At 45.9% G+C, this 20605-nt stretch overlaps 2 protein-coding genes across 2 annotated transcripts in view; one reads left to right on the forward strand and one right to left on the reverse strand.

Moving 5' to 3' along the window:
• Positions 1 to 10758, reverse strand: part of DCUN1D2 (defective in cullin neddylation 1 domain containing 2) — a 36486-nt gene extending 25728 nt beyond the window's left edge. The window contains exons 1-3 of the mRNA XM_025364829.1: positions 10473 to 10758; positions 3905 to 4121; positions 924 to 1092 (exon numbers count right to left, since the gene is read on the reverse strand). Of these exons, the coding sequence (XP_025220614.1) occupies positions 924 to 1092; positions 3905 to 4121; positions 10473 to 10475 (389 nt within the window). The 5' untranslated portion in view covers positions 10476 to 10758. The remainder of the gene's footprint in view (positions 1 to 923; positions 1093 to 3904; positions 4122 to 10472) is intronic.
• A 128-nt stretch (positions 10759 to 10886) lies between these two features.
• The window catches only part of TMCO3 (transmembrane and coiled-coil domains 3), a 58640-nt gene continuing 48921 nt past the window's right edge, over positions 10887 to 20605 (forward strand). The window contains exons 1-4 of the mRNA XM_025364710.1: positions 10887 to 11123; positions 14695 to 14756; positions 15620 to 16142; positions 18879 to 19058. Coding sequence (XP_025220495.1) covers positions 15699 to 16142; positions 18879 to 19058 — 624 coding nt within the window. The 5' untranslated portion in view covers positions 10887 to 11123; positions 14695 to 14756; positions 15620 to 15698. The remainder of the gene's footprint in view (positions 11124 to 14694; positions 14757 to 15619; positions 16143 to 18878; positions 19059 to 20605) is intronic.

A 20605-nucleotide genomic window follows, 5' to 3' on the forward strand; every position in this document is an offset into this window, starting at 1 on the left:
GACTGAGGCAAGAGAATTGCTTGAACCCGAGAGATGGAGTTTGCTGTGAGCTGAGATCGTGCCACTGCACTCCAGCCTAGGTGACAGAATGAGACTCCATCTCAAAAAACAAACAAACAATTAAGAGTACACTCGAAAATAACAATAAAAAGTAGAGTAAATGCATAAACTGGCAACATAATCATTTATATTATCAAGTATCATATACTGCACATAACTGGATGTGCTACGCTTTTATATGAATGGCAGAGCAGCAGGTTTGTCTGTGCCAGCACCACCACACACAGGCAATGTATTGAGCTATGACATTATGATGGCTGGGATGCAGGAATTTTTTAGCCCCATTCTAACCTTACGGGACCACTGTTGTATAAGCAGTCCACTGTTGACCGAAATGTCACTATGCAGTGCATGACTGTCGTTCAATAAGCTTAATGATTAAGAGAGTCACATTAGGCCCTTTCATTTACTTTTATAACTTATCTGTAAGTGAGAAACACCTTATTAATGAAGCCTTTATCCCAATCCTGTAGGTAGAATAGAAAAATGTTACAAGCAAAAAACCAAAATGACATCTTAATTTTTAACATAGCAGCATAATAAATTCTACATTTAATATACAGTATTATGAAATAACATGAATGAACTGAACCTGGTATTTACTGTCAATTCAAAATTGGAAAGAAAAAAACTCAAAAAGAAATATGAAAAAATCAAAATGTGAAATGAAATAAAGCTTTAAACTGAAAATTAAAAGGAAACCAAAGGCTTAATAGTGCAGAGAGTGCAGATGCATAAGAAATTTTTAAGACACACAAAGAAAATAAACATATGAAATTAATATGTAGAGGTTGCTGAAAAATAATTAATGTTAAAAGTATTTTCATTTCTGAAAAAATTTAAGCTACGAATAATTGACTTACCCGAGTTCTGTCATGCCATCTAGAAATTCCTTTCTGCTAAATTCACACTGAGTTGCTGCCCTGAACTTCCACGCTATGACCAACACACTGATACTGGCAGGATCTAGGCTCAGATCATCACAAAACTGTTGAATCCCATCGATTCCAATTTTGTTTTCATCTTGTGGATCTGTAGTTAATATCAGGGGTAAACGAAGTTATACTATTTTGAAAAGGAATTCTAAAATAGGAGGTTTGAATCCTAGCATTCTATTATACTACATAGTTCTAGCAAGCGTGTTTCCAATACATCAATCAATAGGCTGCAGTTTTCTACTACACATGAAAGAAATAGTGAGCAACTAATAATTTATCCAGAAAACGGTCCTATTTTTAAAATCTAGGTTTCTGGGTCTTAGGGAAAAAAAATCACTGAATTTTTTTTGAGAAGATCTGTTCACTAAGAAAAATTTAATTTCCCTAAAGTGAAATAAAAATTCAAGTTTAGAGAAATTTAACTCACCCAAAAGCAAACTGCTATAAAAGATACTGTATTGATAAAGTATTTACAATACCTTGGGTTTTTATCACAACTCTGCCAAAGTAAATGAATGATTGATGTTTTTCTTAAGTGATTTCATTTGCTAGTTCTAATGGTACTGGACAATAACTATTTTTCAGAATCATTTAGCTTATGTATCCACATTTAATAGCTTAGAAATTCAGGTTCCCCACTCCCTATTCCTAGTTTATAAATAAAATTAAAGAACTTAGCATTTGTTTATGAGAAAATCAAACAGTAAAATATATTTAAGGCATCCCAGCAAGACTTCACTAAAGCTAGTAATTTCAGACAGATGATATCATATTGTCGTAATGCATATGTAAATTGTGGGTTTAGAAGGTAAAAATAGAAAACCTGTAGCTTCTTTGCTCAAAGAAAGATTAGGTAGGATAAACTTTTCTTCCCCTTCACACAAAATCTAACTCTGGTCATTTAAGTAGTTTACTACTACATATATATAGTTAACAAAGAAAAATGGTAACAAAAATGAAGAAAACCATAAACATCCTTCTAACTCTATTCTCATATCAGGGAGAAAACCTCAGCATAGTTTATGGGACAGAGGTTCTGTAAAAAAATAAATCCCCACTTATCACCTTATTCAATTCCATCTGCTAATATTATACTTCATGAATAGAAATACTGATCTACAATGCTCTGACCTCATAAACCATCTCAGTAAATTTGATTACAACCATATTCAATATTTCAAGTAATTTTGCAAATACTTGTTCATTTGTATATGCTAACGTAATAACCAATGTTATATTTGTCAACAGTCTTAGAACTATGTTTATTTTTAGAGCCTAAAGTGATTGTACCATGTTTCCACTTTAACTGACTATAACTGCATGAATAAAGTTAAATAATAATGAAGGGATGAAGCTTCAATAACACTTAAAGACACAATTTTCCACTTATACACAAGTATTTTTTCAAAAGCAGCTGTATATATTTAAATAACTTTTAAAAATCTGCATAAAAAGCTTATGACTTACAAAATTAGCTCAACAACTAACTTAGCCAAAAATGTTTGAAGTAGACTAATGCTTAACTAAACACAATTTTCATTCTTTGGGAAGTACAATAAGTACAAATCTGGTTTGTTTTACCACTGACTACGTTTCTGAGCCAAGATTTTTAAAAGCAATTTTCAACTCACTTTTCAGATCTAAACAGAAAGACTAAAGCAAACACACAGTATTTTAAAAAGTAAAAAATGAAAATAATAAATAAACAAGAACTAGGCCGGGTGCGGTGGCTCACACCTGTAATCCCAGCACTTTGGGAGGCCAAGGCAGGTGGATCATGAGGTCAAGAGATCGAGACCATCCTGGCCAACATGGTGAAACCCCGTCTCTACTGAAAATACAAAAATTAGCTGGGCGTGGTGGCGGGCGCCTGTAGTCCCAGCTACTCGGGAGGCTGAGGCAGGAGAATCGTTTGAATGTGGGAGGCAGAGGATGCAGAGAGCCGAGATCATACCACTGCACTCCAGCCTGGCGACAGAGCGAGACGCCGTCTCAGACACACACACACACACACACACACACACACACACACACACACCAATAAACAAACAAACAGGAACTTAAAGCCAAGGAAATTATTGTATATTTGGGCTAATACTTGTTTAAATGAGAGTCAGGGCTTGGTTTTGTTTTAAAGTTTTAGAAAACTTGGCCTTAAAAACTGGTAGAAAGAAAAAGCAAAATAAGTCAGCTCTTAGATGGCTGCCTCCCCCTCTGCACTGAAGATGAAATTTAAAACCCGCAGAGGGGCGTGGATCTGCATAGACTCATCACGGCAGTCTTAGTGCAAGGCACAGCTGCATTTTGACGAGAAAAGCTCCCATCCAAGCACTGATGTCAATAAAAATCACAACTGCTCACAATCTGAAACACAAGGTTTCTTTGCTGAGAGCTTTTCCCAAACCCTCTCGAACCACTGAAGCTACTTCAGTGCTAACACGCCACTGCCCGGGCAAGGAAAACACTAAGGTTTACCCTCACTTCAGGATCATCTTCATGATTTGGTGTTGTTCTTAACCTTCTCATCATCAATATTTCAGCCTAAACAGAAGTGCTTGAAAAAAATACTGTATTAACGGACATATTCACGCCAACACACCAAGCCTCCCAGCAGCAGCTGTTCCCTGACAGGCTGTGCAGTGTCAGACTCACCACACAGAACAAGCAGGCACAGGCCTGGTCCTGCTCCATCGCCGACTCCCCTCTTCTCGCCCTCCCCACCCCCACCAATCACAGTCCCAGCCCCATTGAAACGGAAGAAAGTGGATTCTGCAGCTGAACGTGGGGAGGAGAAGCAACAGCAGCCCGGAGACCTGCCCCTGGCACCAGAAAGAACCTGGAAGTGCAGCGTGCAGGCCGCTCATGGAGGCCGACATCCGTCCAGCTTTGCTGCCCTCACCTCTTACCTTTGTACCTGCCGTACAGCTGCTCCAGCTTCTTCTTGTCCACAGTGTTCCGCATGGACTCCCTGTGGAACGAGTCTGGGTTTTGGAAGAAGCTGTCCGTGGCCTCGTCTAGTCTCCACTCATTCTGCGTTAAGCAGTAGATAGCAGTTCTCTCGCCAGCCTGAGTGCATGCCATAAACTGGCGGACCTTGTCCTTCTGAGACGATTTAAGCTTATGCTTTGGGATGCAAAAGAAGTAGGAAAGCCAATGAAGCCGCTCGGGGTTCGTCCCAGCTCTAGCCTAACGCCTGCACTTTAACTGGGCAGAATTAGAGACAAAGCCTGGCTCGTCATCAGTTAAAAACACCGCACAGTCTTCCGAAACAACAGTACCTACACTGTAACAAACAGGCAGCCTAAGCTTCAGAAAGTATGAGAATTAACATCTTATACAGAATACATTCTGATCGCCACCCAGTTCACTCTGCATGAAGTGTGACTATCATTTTTCTAAAGCTCTCAGGAACTGTGTAACGCACACCTAGCCTCTGAGGACACCGGGCAAGGACCTCACGGCGTCACCGGGGCCCCAGCCGCAGGGTCTTCTTTGGTTTCAATAAACTTCAGGCTTTAATGAACGGAAAGAGGCTGTGCAGTTTGCAGACATTTTTTCCCAGTTTAAATCAGCAGAATCACATTGATGAAAATGTACACAAATAACTAAGCATCGTGTTAAAAGTAATTTACGAAAGTTTCACAAGCAGGCACAAAAAAAGCCTGTTATGATTAAATGGAAACAATAATACTAATAACAAGAATGCCTCTGTATACCAGACAGAAATAAAATGAAAAATAGGACAGAGGATCTGGGCAGGCAATAAATAACAACACTGCCAAGCAGCTGTGCTATATATAGTATATAATGAAACAAAGTAACATCCTGACACTTCCAGATATAGGAGGGCTGAGATTCCACTTATCTAAAGTAACCTGATGATGTAATCCCAGCACTTTGGGAGGCTGAGGCGGATCACTTGAGGTCAGGAGTTCAAGACCATCCTGGCCAACGTGGAGAAACCCCATCGCTACTAAAAATACAAAAATTAGCTGGGCGTTGTGGCACGCGCCTATAGTCCCAGCTACTTGGGAGGCTGAGGCAGGAGAATCACTTGAACCTGGGAGGTGGAGACTGCAGTGAGCTGAGATCACGCCACTGCACTCCAGCCTGGGCGACAGAGTGAGACTCCATCTCAATCAATCAATCAATCAATCAATCAATAAAGAAACCTGATGAAAGCAACACTGGAAAAAAAAGTGATTCACTAACTTCTCTAAATCCAAACAGACCTTAGAATCCACTGGAAGCTAATGTTTTACAAAAATGCTTTACACAATAATATAAGGGGGAAATTTTCTACTCAAAAGGATTTATACTCAATCTTGTTCAAATAAAGATGAGACAACTTATAAAAACACATGGAATGAATTACAGCATAACGAAAGTGTACAGAAGGATAACAAGGTATGGTTGAGAAAGGGGTGCCGTTAGTGCAAGGATGTGCCTATCACATGTTAAGAGCTGGAAATCAGGCTCCAAGCTTCCCCAGTGCCACAGTAAAGAAAACATGGTTAGTTAGGAAAATCCATTTTCATAAGATCTAAAACCTTACCAGCAGCTCAGAAGTGGTATAGACCCTTCTGGCCTAAAACCTGAGGGAAACGTCTCCTGGGCTCCTGGCAAAGTTCCATGTCCCCTCACACATACCAATTCCTCACCAAAATGCCAACCACGTACAGCAGAGCCAGCTTCCAGAAGGTTTTTTTTTTTTTTTTTTGAGACAGGAAATCAAAAAGCATGCTGATGCCAAAATACCAGAGGACGATTCTGCAGGAGCGTTAAGATAACACTGTCCAGATACATGCTCTCCCACATGCATCTGCGACCACTGGGTCCTAAGGCCTTTCAGGAGTTCCAGAGAACCACCTTTCTGAGCGTCCTAAGCCGCCACCGGCCTTGCTCACTCTCATTCTCACAGAGTGCATAGCAGAGGCCTCCATGGGCCGCAAGGCTTGTGATATCACAAGAATGAACGTGAGATTCGAGAGCCTATCTTTTATCAAGCTAGACATTAAGATATTTGCAAAAATGTAATAGGTTTATTATTGCTAATATAGAAATATTTTAATACTTTCTATTTTACTTTCTAATATGGTAAATATTGATGACTATTACCCATATAAACAAGAGCTCTCATTTAAGAATGGGGTTCCAATCATTCTTAAAAATATATAGGAAATGTGGTATGTATATACCACGGCATACTACACAGCCATAAAAAGGACCGAGACTATGTCCTTTGCAGCAACATGGATGGAGCTAGAGGCCATTTTCCTAAGTGAACTGGCGCAGGAACAGAAAACCAAACGCCACATGTTCTCCCTTGTAAGTGGGAGCTGAACACTGAGCACATGTGTACACAAAGAAGGAAAAACAGACACCGGGGCCTGCTTGAGAGTGGCAGGAGGGAGAGGATCCCAAAACTGCCCACCAGGTACCGTGCTCATTACCAGGCTGACGAGATAATCTGTGCACCAACTCCCATGACACACAGTTGACCTTTGTAACAAACCTGGCGCACGTACCCCGAACCTAAAAGTTAGAAAACACAAACCCAAAAACCACACAACTCCTGAGACTACACCCTGAGAGAACTGCTCATTTAGGTGAGGCTACAGAATTAACATTTTGGCTACTCAGAACAATGAGTGTTGAGCATTTGGGAGTCTTGGATCCCTTTTGGAATCTGAGGAGTCACAGGTCTGCCCTCCAGGAACACATATATGGACCTCACATGTGCAGGCAGCTTTGCATAAGATTTCAGGGGTTTCACAGATGGCTTAAGCCCATCTGCTAAGTCCTCATAAGGTACAGGAAGGCAGAACTCAGATGAAGAACTGATGAAGATCAGAAGCCTTCACTCAGCCAACTTTCTCTCTTAATGTTCCAGTCAACAGTTGGCTCTGCCATCTCAGGCCTGTGGGTCTGTTGCAAAAGCAGACAGCCATAGGCTGTGTTCCAATAAAACTCAATTTACAAAAACAGACAGCTAGCCTGTGGGCTGTAGTTTGCTGAACCCGATCTAGATTCTAGAGGAATAAATGGAATACATATTCACTACATTATTTTCTGAAACTGAGCTTTTGAATAGAACTAAACGAAAAATTCAAGGTTGTATTATCTGGTAAGATCAAATTTAACTAAATTAAGGCAGATCCCATACTCTCTGACAGTAAGCTGACAAAAGATACAGCTAGAGTCTTTTTATGAAGTTGACAGCCTTCCCAAGGGAGGGTGAGCAAAGCCAAGAATTACCCCAAAAACCTTAAGATAAAGGCAGAAGTGCAACCCCCAAAATGGTCCACCACTAGGAACAGCCATGACATCCTTATTATGGAAGTGGCCATCATTGCTAGATTTAAAAATTCTGCCATGGTTATACAACAAAATTTAGTATATCCATATAACGGAACATAATTCGGCCATAAAAAGGAATGAAGTATTGATACATGCCACATGGAAGAACCTCAAAAGTACGACACTGAGTAAAAGCCAGGCACAAGAAGCCACACAGGGTACGATTCCACTTATACGAAATATCCAGAACGGGCAAATGTCTATAGAGAGAAAGGTGAGTGGTAGCCAGGGGCTGGGGCAAGGGAGGAGTTGGGAGTGACCGCTAATGGGTACACAGTTATTGTTCGGGATGACAAAAATGTTTTAGGACTAGATAGAGGTGGTGGTTCCACAAATTCGTGGACGTACTAAACACCACTGAATTGTACACTTTAAAATAGTTAATTTTATGTTATGTGAATTTCACCTAAAAAAATTCAACATTGTACCCTTAGACCCTCCAAGACTAATCAGCCAAACAATATACTCTTCGGTGACTGAACTATTTAACCAGCATTATACAACTGATGACTCCACATCAGGAAATCTGGAATGTGGAAATTTGGAAGATATGATGGTGTCTGATCTTGAGCTCCTGCCGGTCACCCCTTGAAGCCTCCCCTAATATGTGACAACACCGTTACACTAGCAGCCTAATTTCTTAGAACTCTAGAAGAACAGATGCAGGAGCACATGGATCCAGGCCATTCAAAGTGGTTTTGAATCATTACTATTAGCTACAGAGTGGACAGAAGTTGGTATCGAGAAACACGAAGATTCCCCTGCAATCTACTCAAACTGCCTGATGTCACAAGATACTCCAGCAAACCCTGAACCACACGGTGGTGCCAAGGCACTGGTTCTGAATGAGCAAGAGAAGCTCTGGGGTCTAGGCTTAGCCCATCAACAGGCCTCTGGCCAGTCAACAAAGCTGCAATCATTTGATGTCACCCCCTTACAGGTTCCTCCATAAAATAACAGTGATTAAAGCAAAGATCGATAGCCAAGTCTAAAGACTACGTGCTTCATGTCCAAAAGTGACTAAGACACCCAAGTTGCCTCTTGTGAAAAAAGGAACTGGCATAAAGCTTCTTAAGAAACAAAAAGGCTCGTCAACTAAAAAACTACAGGGGAGAGGAGGAAGCCCTGAGTCTCTCTAGACAGGACTGAACCCAGGTCAAACTAACAAAGGCCCAGACGCTGGCAGGAAGCTTTGAGTGCACCCAGACAGGACTGAGCTCAGGTCAATCTAATCAAGGTCGACACACTGGAACTAGGACGGCCCTTCAAGTGCACAACCTTCACTGAGGCTTACCATGTCATGCAAGTTAAATTATTAAGGCCAACTTTTAAAGTGTGTACATGGGGCGGGGGGGGGGGGGCATTTTCTAGGTTTCACTATTTTATTCTGTTAAAATGTACACAATTATTGAAATAAAAATCTAGACAATCCAGTGGAAACAGCAAATAAAATCTCTAAACTATGAAAAAGTCTCAAACACTTTAATTGTGACCTTGTGAAAAACGACTCATATAATCTGGCACCAAGGATACCCATATGTAAAAGGGAAAGAAATTACTCTTAAAATGTCCTTAGGGTCGCCTTACAAGGGGCTGGCAGGCCAATCATGTTGATCAAATAAACTACATAAGCTTATGGATCACTTTGACTCTGCTTTGGTATACAGCGCGCTAGAGGGAGGGGGAGTTAAATTCATCCCTGCTCTTGGATCTCCAATCTCGGCAGCTGGGGAACGCTCCTCTCCCGCATCCTGAACATGGTCGTTTTCCCCAAGCTAAGTTCCTGTCCACTCTGCCCCTTTCGTCCTAAAAGCTGGAGCGAGCTATCTCCACCTGCCCAGGTGTGCATCCTAACTCATGCTACCTCGCTCCAGCCCGGCCTCCGCAGTGACCCCTAAGGGTCACAAAAGCCCGGCTGCTGCAGTCAGTGGGACCTTTTCAGCTGCTCTTCGGTCAGCACTGCTGATGGCTCCTTCCTCCTTTAAACTCCATTCTCTTGGTTTCCACACATTCTAGTCTCCTGGTTTCTCCTACTCGCCCTTCTCCGTCTCCTTTGTGGCTCTTCTCCCATCCTGAAGCTTGTCCTCACCCTCCACTCCCCTCTACACGTTACCGTGTCCCTTCGCCGGTGGCTCTCTGGGCCTTAGCCAGGACAATCTTTCTGCTCCTATATGTCACCATCGCCTACCACTAAGGGTCCGTGTATTCTGTTTCTTCTGCCTGGAGCTGCACAAGGCTGGCTGCCCCTGGCACCTCACTTTTCCTCTGGCTAATTTCCAGAGAAATTCTCGAGTTCAACTCACACCCTCAGCATTTGACACCACTCCCACACCCGCATCCTACAGGTTCCTGGAACCCGTGCCTTAGCCCTTGTCCCAACTGTGGTTAAACAGTTGTGCATCTGGTGCCTGTCTCCCCTGCTGGGGCATCAGCTCCCTCAACGCCAAAATCACGCCCGGCCCAGCACCAGTCACCCCCAGCAGCACCCTGCTGGCCTCTGAATGGATGTGGACTGAATAAATCCCATCCATCACCATGGTTTCCACCACATTTCAAACTGATGTGCACCTCCAGCAGCCTCACTCCTGGGCTGCAGAACTCTACCAGCTCCACAGACGCACAGCTAGGGCCACGCTACAGCCCCCTCCAGGCCCCGCAGGAGCCCCGCTGCGCCTCCCCTTCCCCTCCCAGCGGCAGGGCCTCCCCCGCGAATCTGCGCTTCTGGTGCATTCCTTCCTTGCGCTGTTTTGGTCAACAGCCTCAGCATCTGCACAGACGCCCGCAGGAGCAGCCGAGCCCTCGCCTGCCTCGACTGCCCGTTTCGGAGCCGCCCTGGGAAGCCCGCGGCCTGGGTTCCCGCTCGGGCCCGACCCCTGCCCCGCGGCACCTGCCCTCCGCTCACTCCCCGTCGTCCCTCGCGGCTCCGGGTCAAACCCGCGCTCCCCGCGGTCCCGCGCCTCCGACGCCGCCGCTCCCGCTCGCGGGCCCCGGCGCGCTCCTCCCTCGGATCCGCCCGGAACGCCCCGCGCAGCTCGCTGGGCTCGGCCTCCCTAGTCCAGCGCACCGACCTTGGCGCCCGACCCCGACCCGCAGAGCCGACGCCTGCCCACCTACCATCTCCCCCGCGCCGCCGGCGTCTCGCCGGCCCCGGCCTTCTGCGCAGGCGCGGCGGCCGCTCCGCCCTCGTCCTCGGACCGCCGCGGCCCTGGGCTACGGGGCACTGGCGGGAGCCGGCCGCGGGGACTCCCATTCCCGGCATGCTCAGCGCCGCCCGGGGGTCGACGGGAGCTCGCGTCCCGTCGCCCCTGCGCGTCCCGGCCTTTACGAGGGCCTTGGCTCGCCCCTGCGGAGTCCGACGCCGCCCTGCAGCTCCCAGGCCCCGCGCCGGCCAGCAGGTTCTCTTGGAAGGAAGTGGGCGGTGGGTCGGTGCACGGAACTCCACCTCCCGATGTGCCCTGCGCCGCCCACGGCTGACGGGACCCGCCCCCGCCCCGCCCCGCCTCTTAAAGGGGGCCGTAAGTGCTGCTGGGCCGGAGTCCCGGGCGGCGGTGCTGGGCGAGGGCGGTGCTGGGCAGGGCGGCGGCCGCTCCCTCCCGGCCCTGGTCCCGCCTGGGAAGGGATGCAGGGAAGCCCTTGGGCGCTGCGCTCCGTGGCAGGAGACGGCGTCCCCCTCCGCCCCTCGACTCCTGGCGCCTCAGAGCCCGGCCCAGGCCGCGGAACGGTGATGCTCGGGCCGGAAGGGCGGGCGCGGCCTCCTGCGTCCCGGTGAGCGCCAGGCCCGTCCATCCGGGGCTCTTTCCAGGGGGTCCCCTTCCTTCCCTCCCTCCCTGGGGCTCCCCTCCCCTCCCTCCCTCCCCGGAGCTCCCCTTCCCTTCCTCCCTTCCCAGTGGTCCCTTTCCTTCCTTCCTTCCTTCCCTCCCTGGGGCTTCCCTCCCCTCTCTCCCTCCCCTCTCCCTCCCCGGGGCTCCCCTTCCCTTCCTCCCTTCCCAGTGGTCCCCTTCCTTCCTTCCCTCCCCGGGACTCCCTTCCTCTCTCTCTTTCCTCGGGGCTCCCCTTCCTTCCCTCCCTTTCCGGGGCTCCCCTTCTCTTGCAAGTGCTGTCTCCCGGGGTCGGGTGGTATCTGTGGCCTGGGGTCCCGCTCCTCCAGGCCTTGCCCAGGCGCTCTTCGCCGAGGCCCACGTTCTAACCTGGAATGGGACCTGCGTTCCCATCCTGGCCGCGCGGGTGGACTCGGGGCCTCCAGGGCCGGCGGCGGAGATGCAGCCCTGTCCCTGGCGCCCCTCCTGTGGCTCCTAACGGCTCGTGGTGGTGTCCATGAGGCGGGGTGTGGACGCCTGCGCTGGGAAACAAGATCGCTACGCATCGGGTCCTTATTCACTGCCTGTTTTTCTGATTGTTCTGTCTTCCAAATTTATCTTATTTACCGGTTTTTCCAAAAGGAGTGTCTTAATGTTCGGAGTACTTAGTGAAATATTTGTGGCTTTTTCTCCTACAGGCTTCACTTAAATATTCTGAAGCTTTTTTGTTGTTGTTGAAACAGAGTTTTGCTGTCGCCCAGGCTGGAGTGCAGGGGCTGGTCCAAGGCTCAAGCGATTCTCCCGCCTCAGCCTCCCCACGCCCGACTAATTATTTCATTTTTAATAGAGCCGGGGTCTTGCTATGTTACCCAGGCTGGTCTCTAACTCCTGGCCTCAAGCATTCGCCCACCTCAGCCTCCCAGAGCGCTGGGAATACAGATAATTGTGGCATAATACAGCAGTGGCATGAACCACCGCACCCGGCCTTAGGTAGAATTTGAAAACCTTTTCATTTTGAGATGGTTGTAGATTCACATGAAGTTGCAAGGAGTAATACAGAGAAACCCTGCAGAGTGCCTTTACCCTGTTTTCTCCAATGGTAGCACCGTGCAAAACCATAGTATACGCAGGAAATTTTCTTTGATCAAATCCTCTGACCTGTTGAGATCACACCACCTATACACGCACTAGTGAGTGTGAATCTACGCCTGTGTGTCTTCTCAATAAAATTGAGATTTTTTTTCACTTAGCCTTGAGATACATCCGCATTGTTATGTGTATCAATAGCTCAAGATACAGAAATTCTAAGAATTCATTATTAAAAAAGTAATCCCAGCACTTTGGGAGGCTTAGGCGGGTGGATCACCTGAGGTCAGGAGTTTGAGACCAGCCTGGCCAACATGGCGAAACACCATCTCTATTAAAAATACAAAAATTGCCGGGCGCAGTGGCTCAAGCCTGTAATCCCAGCACTTTGGGAGGCCGAGGCGGGTGGATCACGAGGTCAGGAGATCGAGACCATCCTGGCTAACATGGTGAAACCCCGTCTCTACTAAAAATACAAAAAACTAGCCGGGCGAGGTGGCGGGCGCCTGTAGTCCCAGCTACTCGGAGGCTGAGGCGGGAGAATGGCGTGAACCCGGGAGGCGGAGCTTGTAGTGAGCCGAGATCGCGCCACCGCACTCCAGCCTGGGTGACACAGCGAGACTCCGTCTCAAAAAAAAAAAAAACAAAAACAAAAATTAGCTGGATGTGGTGGCGGGCACCTGTAATTCTAGCTACTCGGGAGGCTGAGGCAGGAGAATCGCTTGTACCCGGGAGGCAAAGGTTGCAGTGAGCCAAGATCATGACACTGCACTTGAGCCTGAGTGGCAAGAGCAAAACTCCGTCTCAGACAACAACAATAAAAAACACATTACAGGAATCCAAAGTGTCTTTTTAATAATTAGAACAGCTAAAGATGTTTACTAATTTACTCAAAAAACATGCTACAATTTAGTAGTCCATAGGATTTTGGAGGCAAGTTTGAAGGTAAAATGAGATGAGTTTGAATAAAGGGTGATTTGTATTTTAAGGGTCCATAAATAATTTGTTTCATGTTATGAGTAAGTTTCAGTGGGATATTTTAGTATAACTACAACTAAAATCCTCAAAGATTTCTCATAAAAATTAATAGGTCCCTTAGAGGGACAACTGATTTTAGGAACCTGATTGAGGAAGGAACCAGAAATGAACATAGAGGTGTCATTCACACATGAGCTGTGTGGAAAGTTATTTTTCTGAAGCATAAAATCCATCAAAGAATCACTTTTTGGGATTTTTTTGGGGAACTGGGAAGTATGAGCTAAGCATCTCAAATTTCTGTCTTGGTTCTGGAAAATACTAAAAGTGCACTTCTGAAGTAGCTGTTGATTTCTTTAGCTCCCTTGGACCAACCGAGAGAAGCTTAGCAATTGAGTGAGTCATTAAAATAACAGCTCAGCTATATGGCTAGGCGTGACTAAATGATTGCCTCATTGTTTGTTTTTAAGGTGGTAAATGTGTGCTTAAGTTGTACACGTGTACTTAAAGTTGTATTGAAACTAACATAAAATTGAGTGATTGGAACAGCACATTATCATTTATTCTACCATGTAGGAAGTTACCTGTTCTAGGTAAGCGAATTCTCCGTGGAGCGTGCTTCACCTTTTGGGAGTCAGTCTCCAAGAATGTTTTAAAATTGAACACTTTCTAACCAGAATATAGTCTTTTCTTGGTGACTTTTGCTTGTGATTCTGATCAGTGACGCCTGTTGTCTAACACAGTCCTGCTGAAGTGCAGACAGCCGCTGCCCTCACTGAGTGGTCTGGCCTCCAGGCTTTTTGAGTTCTCCTGTTTGTTTTGCATCAGGTTTGTCTCTTTCTGCCATTTCGTGGTTTGGGCAGAATGCTGCCTCCGGAAATGCCTGGTCCTTACTTCTGCTGCAGCTAACCTGCCTTGCCTGGGAAACTGGATTAAACCAATTAGAATTTGGGTTAGCAGTGGAAAGTATAGATATATAGATACACCTTTTAGTAACCAGGTTTCCAGGTCGGGGAATCTTTGGAATATGTGATGGTTGAGTAGGAATTCCTGACTAACAGTCCGTTGGATGCTGCTATGAAGAATGGTTAGGTTAATATTTTGTTGTTGTTTGCTTTAAACCGTAAATCTGCGTACATGGTAGGTGTTGGTTTTATTGCCTTTTCTGGCTCCTTGTGACTGGTGAGCTCCTAGAGGCCAAATTCCACTGACTAGTTTATTACTCCTTCCTTCCACAGTCTCAGTTTCCCGCCTCTAAGCTCATTCTGCCTTAGTGACCTTTGCTGGCTGCTGTCTCCACCTGCTTTCTAAACAGTGCTCCTGTCTGGGCACCCTGCCCTGCCCCTGCTCATCACCACCCGGACGCCACGGCTGCAGCCACGCTGAAACCGTCCGCATTCCCCAAGCAGTAATGTTCAGAAAGCAGGTTTCCGTCTGTGCTATTCCTTGCCAGAATGAATTAATATATATTGTTTTAGGTCTTCCTAAAGAAGAGAAGGAGACTGAATTGGGATGATAACAGAAAGTTTTAAAGATCCAGGTATTGTGACATACATATATATATTTATTTAATTCTTGACCTCTTGGTAGCACTTGACTGTAGACTGACTTTGGAAATGTGGCAAAATTTCAAATGATTTTAGGAAGCCCACAGAGCTAACAGTAGCTCAGAAGATTTCGTTTCTGGAGTGATGTTGAGCGTGATGTCCCCAGGCAGCCCTCTGACCTGTGAGGGGAAGTTGATGGTATTGATAACATGCTGTCTCTTTTTTTTTTTTTTTTTTTTTGAGCTGGAGTTTTGCTCTTGTTACCCAAGCTGGAGTACAATGGTGTGATCTGGGCTTACTGCAACCTCTGCCTGCCGGGTTCCAGCGATTCTCTTACCTCAGCCTCCTGAGTAGCTGGGATTACAGGCGTGTGCCACCAGGCCCGTATTTTTAGTAGAAACGGAGTTTCACCATGTTAACCAGGCTGGTCTCAAACTCCTGACCTCAGGTGATCTGCCTGCCTTGGCTTCCCAAAGTGCTGGGATTACAGGCATAAGCCACCATGCCTGGCCAACATGGACTCTCTTAAATAGACTTGTTTTCTGTCTTTTGGACTTGGTAGAGTTTGTAGAGATACGAGGCTGTGTTCTCAAAAAAAAAAAAAAAATTACCTTTAATCCTTTCTGTAAAGATGTAACTGACCTTTAATCATCTCAGCCCTTCACAAGGCACCATACAAGGTGCATCAGCATTCAGTATTTGATTTTAATCTCAGTGCGATAGTTTAGATGTTGATATTTATCTAGGAAAAATGGTATTTTCTTCAGAAAGGTATCAGTTTTCTGGATCTGATTATTTAATATTTCGATCAATAGTAATGAATCATTGTTTATATGTGACAATAACTCTTTTTCAGCTGAAATGTGTATCTGAAATGCAAGCTCACCGGGGCAGAGACCTGTGGATTGCCGTACGCTGCCCTCCGAACCTGGATCATGAAGGTGTTGGGAAGAAGCTTCTTCTGGGTGCTGTTTCCGGTCCTTCCCTGGGCAGTGCAGCCTGTGGAGCACGAGGAGGTGGCGCAGCGTGTGATCAAACTGCACCGCGGGCGAGGGGCGACCGCCACTCAGAGCCACCAGTGGGTCCGGGACAGCTGCAGGAAGCTCTCAGGGCTTCTCCGCCAGAAGAATGCGGTTCTGAACAAACTGAAAAATGCAATTGGAGCAGTGGAGAAAGACGTGGGCCTGTCAGATGAAGAGAAACTGTTTCAGGTGCACACATTTGAAATTTTCCAGAAAGAGTTGAATGAAAGTGAAAATTCCGTTTTCCAAGCCATCTATGGACTGCAGAGAGCCCTGCAGGGGGATTACAAAGATGTGGTGAACATGAAGGAGAGCAGCCGGCAGCGCCTGGAGGCCCTGAGAGAGGCTGCAATAAAGGTCAGTCCTAGAGAGGGAGAGGGAGGGAGGAAAGGAGGGAGGGAGGGAGAGAGAGAGAGAGGTGAAGAGAGAGGGAGAGTGCGTGCCCACATCCGCATCCTAGAGAGAACCCACCTGGAGCTGTGGGAGCAGACGGGAAGGGAAGGTGTGAATGCGGCTGATGTCTCTCAGGTGTTGTCTTTCATAGGAAATCACATCTAGAAAAGTCTCTCATGTGAGGGAGAATCTTTTCCTTTTGCATAATACTGTAGTTCTTTCTTCTAGGAGCCACTCTCATACTTTTCTCTATGGAGAAATCCCCTGGTAATTCAAAAAGTTACTCAAGTTGTACTAGTAAACTGATGTAGAAATAAATATAACTTAAATCAGCATTTTGATGAGTTTCTGACAGGAGTTCCTTTTAGTGTGAAGTTTGACTTTTCTTCAGTGTCATACATCGAAGATAAAAATATTAAAATTAAACTAATGTATGCATTTAAAATTAAGGACTTTGACCAAGGATGCTTTTAAAATGATGAGAAGTTTCTGAACTTATTGCATCAGATGTTGTATTATCTATTTACATTTTTTAAAGCCATCATTTCTTGAGTACCTCTTCTATGGCAAGCATCATGCCAAGCCCTTTCTTTTTTTTTTTTTTTTCGAGACGGAGTCTCGCTCTGTCGCCCAGGCTGGAGTGCAGTGGCCGGATCTCAGCTCACTGCAAGCTCCGCCTCCCGGGTTTACGCCATTCTCCCGCCTCAGCCTCCCAGGCCCTTTCAATGTGTAAAGTATTGTGTCATCTTCATAGAAAAACCTGTGGTATTATTACACAGCATCAACATGAGAGAAAATACAGACATTAAACTTTTTTTACCAAAATATATTTTGGAGGAGAGAAATATCATCAGGCAAATGGATAAATCAAGGTTTTCAATAATACTGATTCATTCGTCTTCCCTGTGTGATATGTGCATGAGCTGCTGTGACCCTGTGTACAGTGGAGACATGAAGATCCATTGGTAGGGTCCAGATGTGTGGTGGTTTTATTGTAGAGAAAAAACATGAGTTTGAGTAACATTGGCTACCAATATGCACAGTTCATAACACATCAACAGTATTTTAACATACACTAGTTATTATTTCCTGTGCCGAGATTCTCCAGGTGCTGGTAAACCAGCTATACTAGCCCTCCACTCACGTGCTCAACCTGCAGCTGTGTGATAGACCTGCAGCTACGTATCAGATCTGCAGTTGTATGTCAGTCAAACCTGCAGCTCTGTGATAGGCCCCCGGCTGTGTGCTACACCTATAGCTGTGTGTCAGGTCTGCTAGACCTGCAGCTGTGCATCAAACCTGCAGCTGTGTGAGACCTGCAGCTCTGTGAAACCAGCTGTGTGCAAGACCTACAGCTGTGTGTGAGACCTGCAGCTGAGTGAGACCAGCTGTGTGAGACCTGCAGCTGTGTGTGAGACCTGCAGCTGAGTGAGACCAGCTGTGTGAGACCAGCTGTGTGAGACCTGCAGCTCTGTGAGACCAGCTGTGTGCGAGACCTGTAGCTGTGTGTGAGACCTGCAGCTGAGTGAGACCAGCTGCGTGTGACACCAGCTGTGTGTTAGACCTGCAGCTGTGTGAGACCAGCTGTGTGTTAGACCTGCAGCTGTGTGAGACCAGCTGTGTGTTAGGCATGCAGCGGTGTGAGACCTGCAGCTGTGTGAGACCAGCAGCTGTGTGAGAGCAGCTGTGTGCCAGACCTGCAGCTGTATGAGACCTGCACCTGTGTGAGACCTCAGCTGTCCAAGACCTACAGCTGTGTGTTACACTTGCAGCTGTGGGACACCCGCAGCTATGTGTGAGACCTGCTGTGTGAGACCTCAGCTGTGTGAGACCTGCAGCTATGTGTGAGACCTCAGCTGTGTGAGACCTGCAGCTGTGTGAGACCTGCAGCTGTGTGAGACCTGCTGTGTGAGACCTAGCTGTGTGAGACCTCAGCTGTGTGAGACCCGCAGCTGTGTGAGATGTCAGCTGTGTGAGACGTCAGCTGTGTGAGACCTCAGCTGTGTGAGACGTCAGCTGTGTGAGACCTGCAGCTCTTTGTCAGTGGCATCAGATGATGTCTCGTGACTACTTGGTAATTGAGGCAGTGATGTTCTTCTAGACTCTGGTCCTCTCTGCTCTGGTCTATGTCCCACCCCTTTAGCTAAGAATAAATGTTTAAAAGTAAGGTTATTGATAAAATATAGTTGTGTAAAATACATTACTAAATTCTATTGTCAGCATCACCCATCAGTTCTTCAAATGATTAATGCTGTTGGTTTCTACATGTGTTTTGGAACAGTTTTCCCTTGTAACTTGAATTTGACTGTGCATTGAATTTAGGTGGTAGTTCCACATTCAGGTCTCACATCTGGTTTTAAAGTACCGCTGCACTCACACACGATAGGCCTGGAGCACAGTCACTATTGAGTCAATGAGTTTAGTGTGGATGGATGACCTACAGATACTACATTTACTTTTGTGTAACAAATGTTTCTTACATGTATTCATGTACATACACAAAAAACTTTCCCTAAACATTTGGTTAAGCTCAGTTGTGTTTGAATAACTAGGACACGTGACTTCCCTAGCTGACCAGAGTTAAGTTATTGACGTATGAACAGGGACATTTGACAAAGAAAGCAGGAGGACTGATTAAGAAAGTCATGTCATAGCTTATTTCTTAATATAGCTCACTCTTCTTTTCTTGCAAATGATTAGGAAGAAACAGAATATATGGAACTTCTAGCAGCAGAAAAACATCAAGTTGAAGCCCTTAAAAATATGCAACATCAAAACCAAAGTTTATCCATGCTCGACGAGATTCTTGAAGATGTAAGAAAGGCAGCAGATCGTCTGGAGGAAGAGATAGAGGAACACGCTTTCGACGACAACAAATCAGTAAGCGTTCCCGAACAGCTGCTGCTTCACCCCCGAGCCGCTCGCTGATCGGAAGACGTGTTGTTGAAATTGTTCACATGTATGTTTTTAGTGTAGATTGAAAATGAAGACAAACTAAGACGCTTCTCAGTCATAGAGAAAATAATTTGGTCTTGTAGAAGTCAGCTAATTATCCTTTACTTTAACACCGACAGTCAGTTCCCCTCCTCAGCAGCTTGTCTGCATCTTCCAGAGGCCAGATGGATTGGGACACTGGGACTCTGGTCTCAGGACAGCCTGGACAGTTGGGTTTTAATGCTGATCTACTGGGATGTTACCAGAAACGGGTCCCAACCCAGACCCCAAGAGAGAGTTCTTGGATCAGGGCGAGTCCATAGAGTAAAGTGAAAGCAAGTTTATTAAGAAAGTAAAGAAACAAAAAAAAAGGCAACTCCATAGGCAGAGCAGCCCTGAGGGCTATTTTTATGATTATTTATTGATTACATGCTAAGCCAGGAGTTGGTTATTCATGAATTTTCTGGGAAAGGGGTGGCATTTCCTAGAATGGAGGGTTCCTCCTGTTTTAGACCACATAGGGTAACTTCCAGATGTTGCCATGGCATTTGGAAGCTGTCATGGCGCTGGTGGGAGTGTCATTTCACATGCTAATGGATTCTGATTATGTACAGTGAGCAGTGAGGACAACCAGAGGCCACTTTCATTGCCTTCTTGGTTTTGGTGGGTTTTGGCCGGCTTCTTTACTGCATCCTGTTTTGTCAGCGGAGTCTTTGTGGCCTGTATCTTGTGATACCAATCTTGCCAACCTCCTGTCTCATCCTGTGACTAAGAATGCCTGTCCCTGAAATGCAGCCCGGTAGGTTTCATCCTCATTTTGCCCTGCTTGTGTTCAAGATGGAGTTGCTTTGGTTTGAACACCTGTAACGGGAACAGTGAACTTCTTACAGAAAATGATCTTCATCTGTGAAGCAGGAATTCAGGCTGCTCTTTTGTTGTAGCATGTTTAAGATTCTAAGAAAAAAAGTGGGACTGATGGTGAAAATTGACTGTGGGTCTTGATGAGGACTCATGAAAGGGTTGGGTAATAAAAACAAATCAGAAAAAGATTAGAGAAGAAACCGGAGAGAATAAAAATAGAGTAGAAGAAACAAGGTGTTTTAAAAATCTACTAATTATGGAATTAGAGGAGAACTCATAAGTATTTTAAGGGCTATGAATTTCTTGAAAGAATGGTAAACTAGGCCGGGCGCGGTGGCTCAAGCCTGTAATCCCAGCACTTTGGGAGGCCGAGGCGGGCGGATCACAAGGTCAGGAGATCGAGACCATCCTGGCTAACATGGTGAAACCCCGTCTCTACTAAAAAAAATACAAAAAACTAGCCGGGCAAGGTGGCGGGTGCCTGTAGTCCCAGCTACTCGGGAGGCTGAGGCAGGAGAATGGCGTGAACCCGGGGGGCAGAGTTTGCAGTGAGCCGAGATCGTACCACTGCACTCCAGCCTGGGTGACAGAGCGAGACTCCGTCTCAAAAAAAAAAAAAAAAAAAAAAAAAA

The sequence above is a fragment of the Theropithecus gelada genome, chromosome 17, assembly GCF_003255815.1.
Source record: "Theropithecus gelada isolate Dixy chromosome 17, Tgel_1.0, whole genome shotgun sequence".
In the NCBI taxonomy this organism is placed as follows: domain Eukaryota; kingdom Metazoa; phylum Chordata; class Mammalia; order Primates; family Cercopithecidae; genus Theropithecus; species Theropithecus gelada.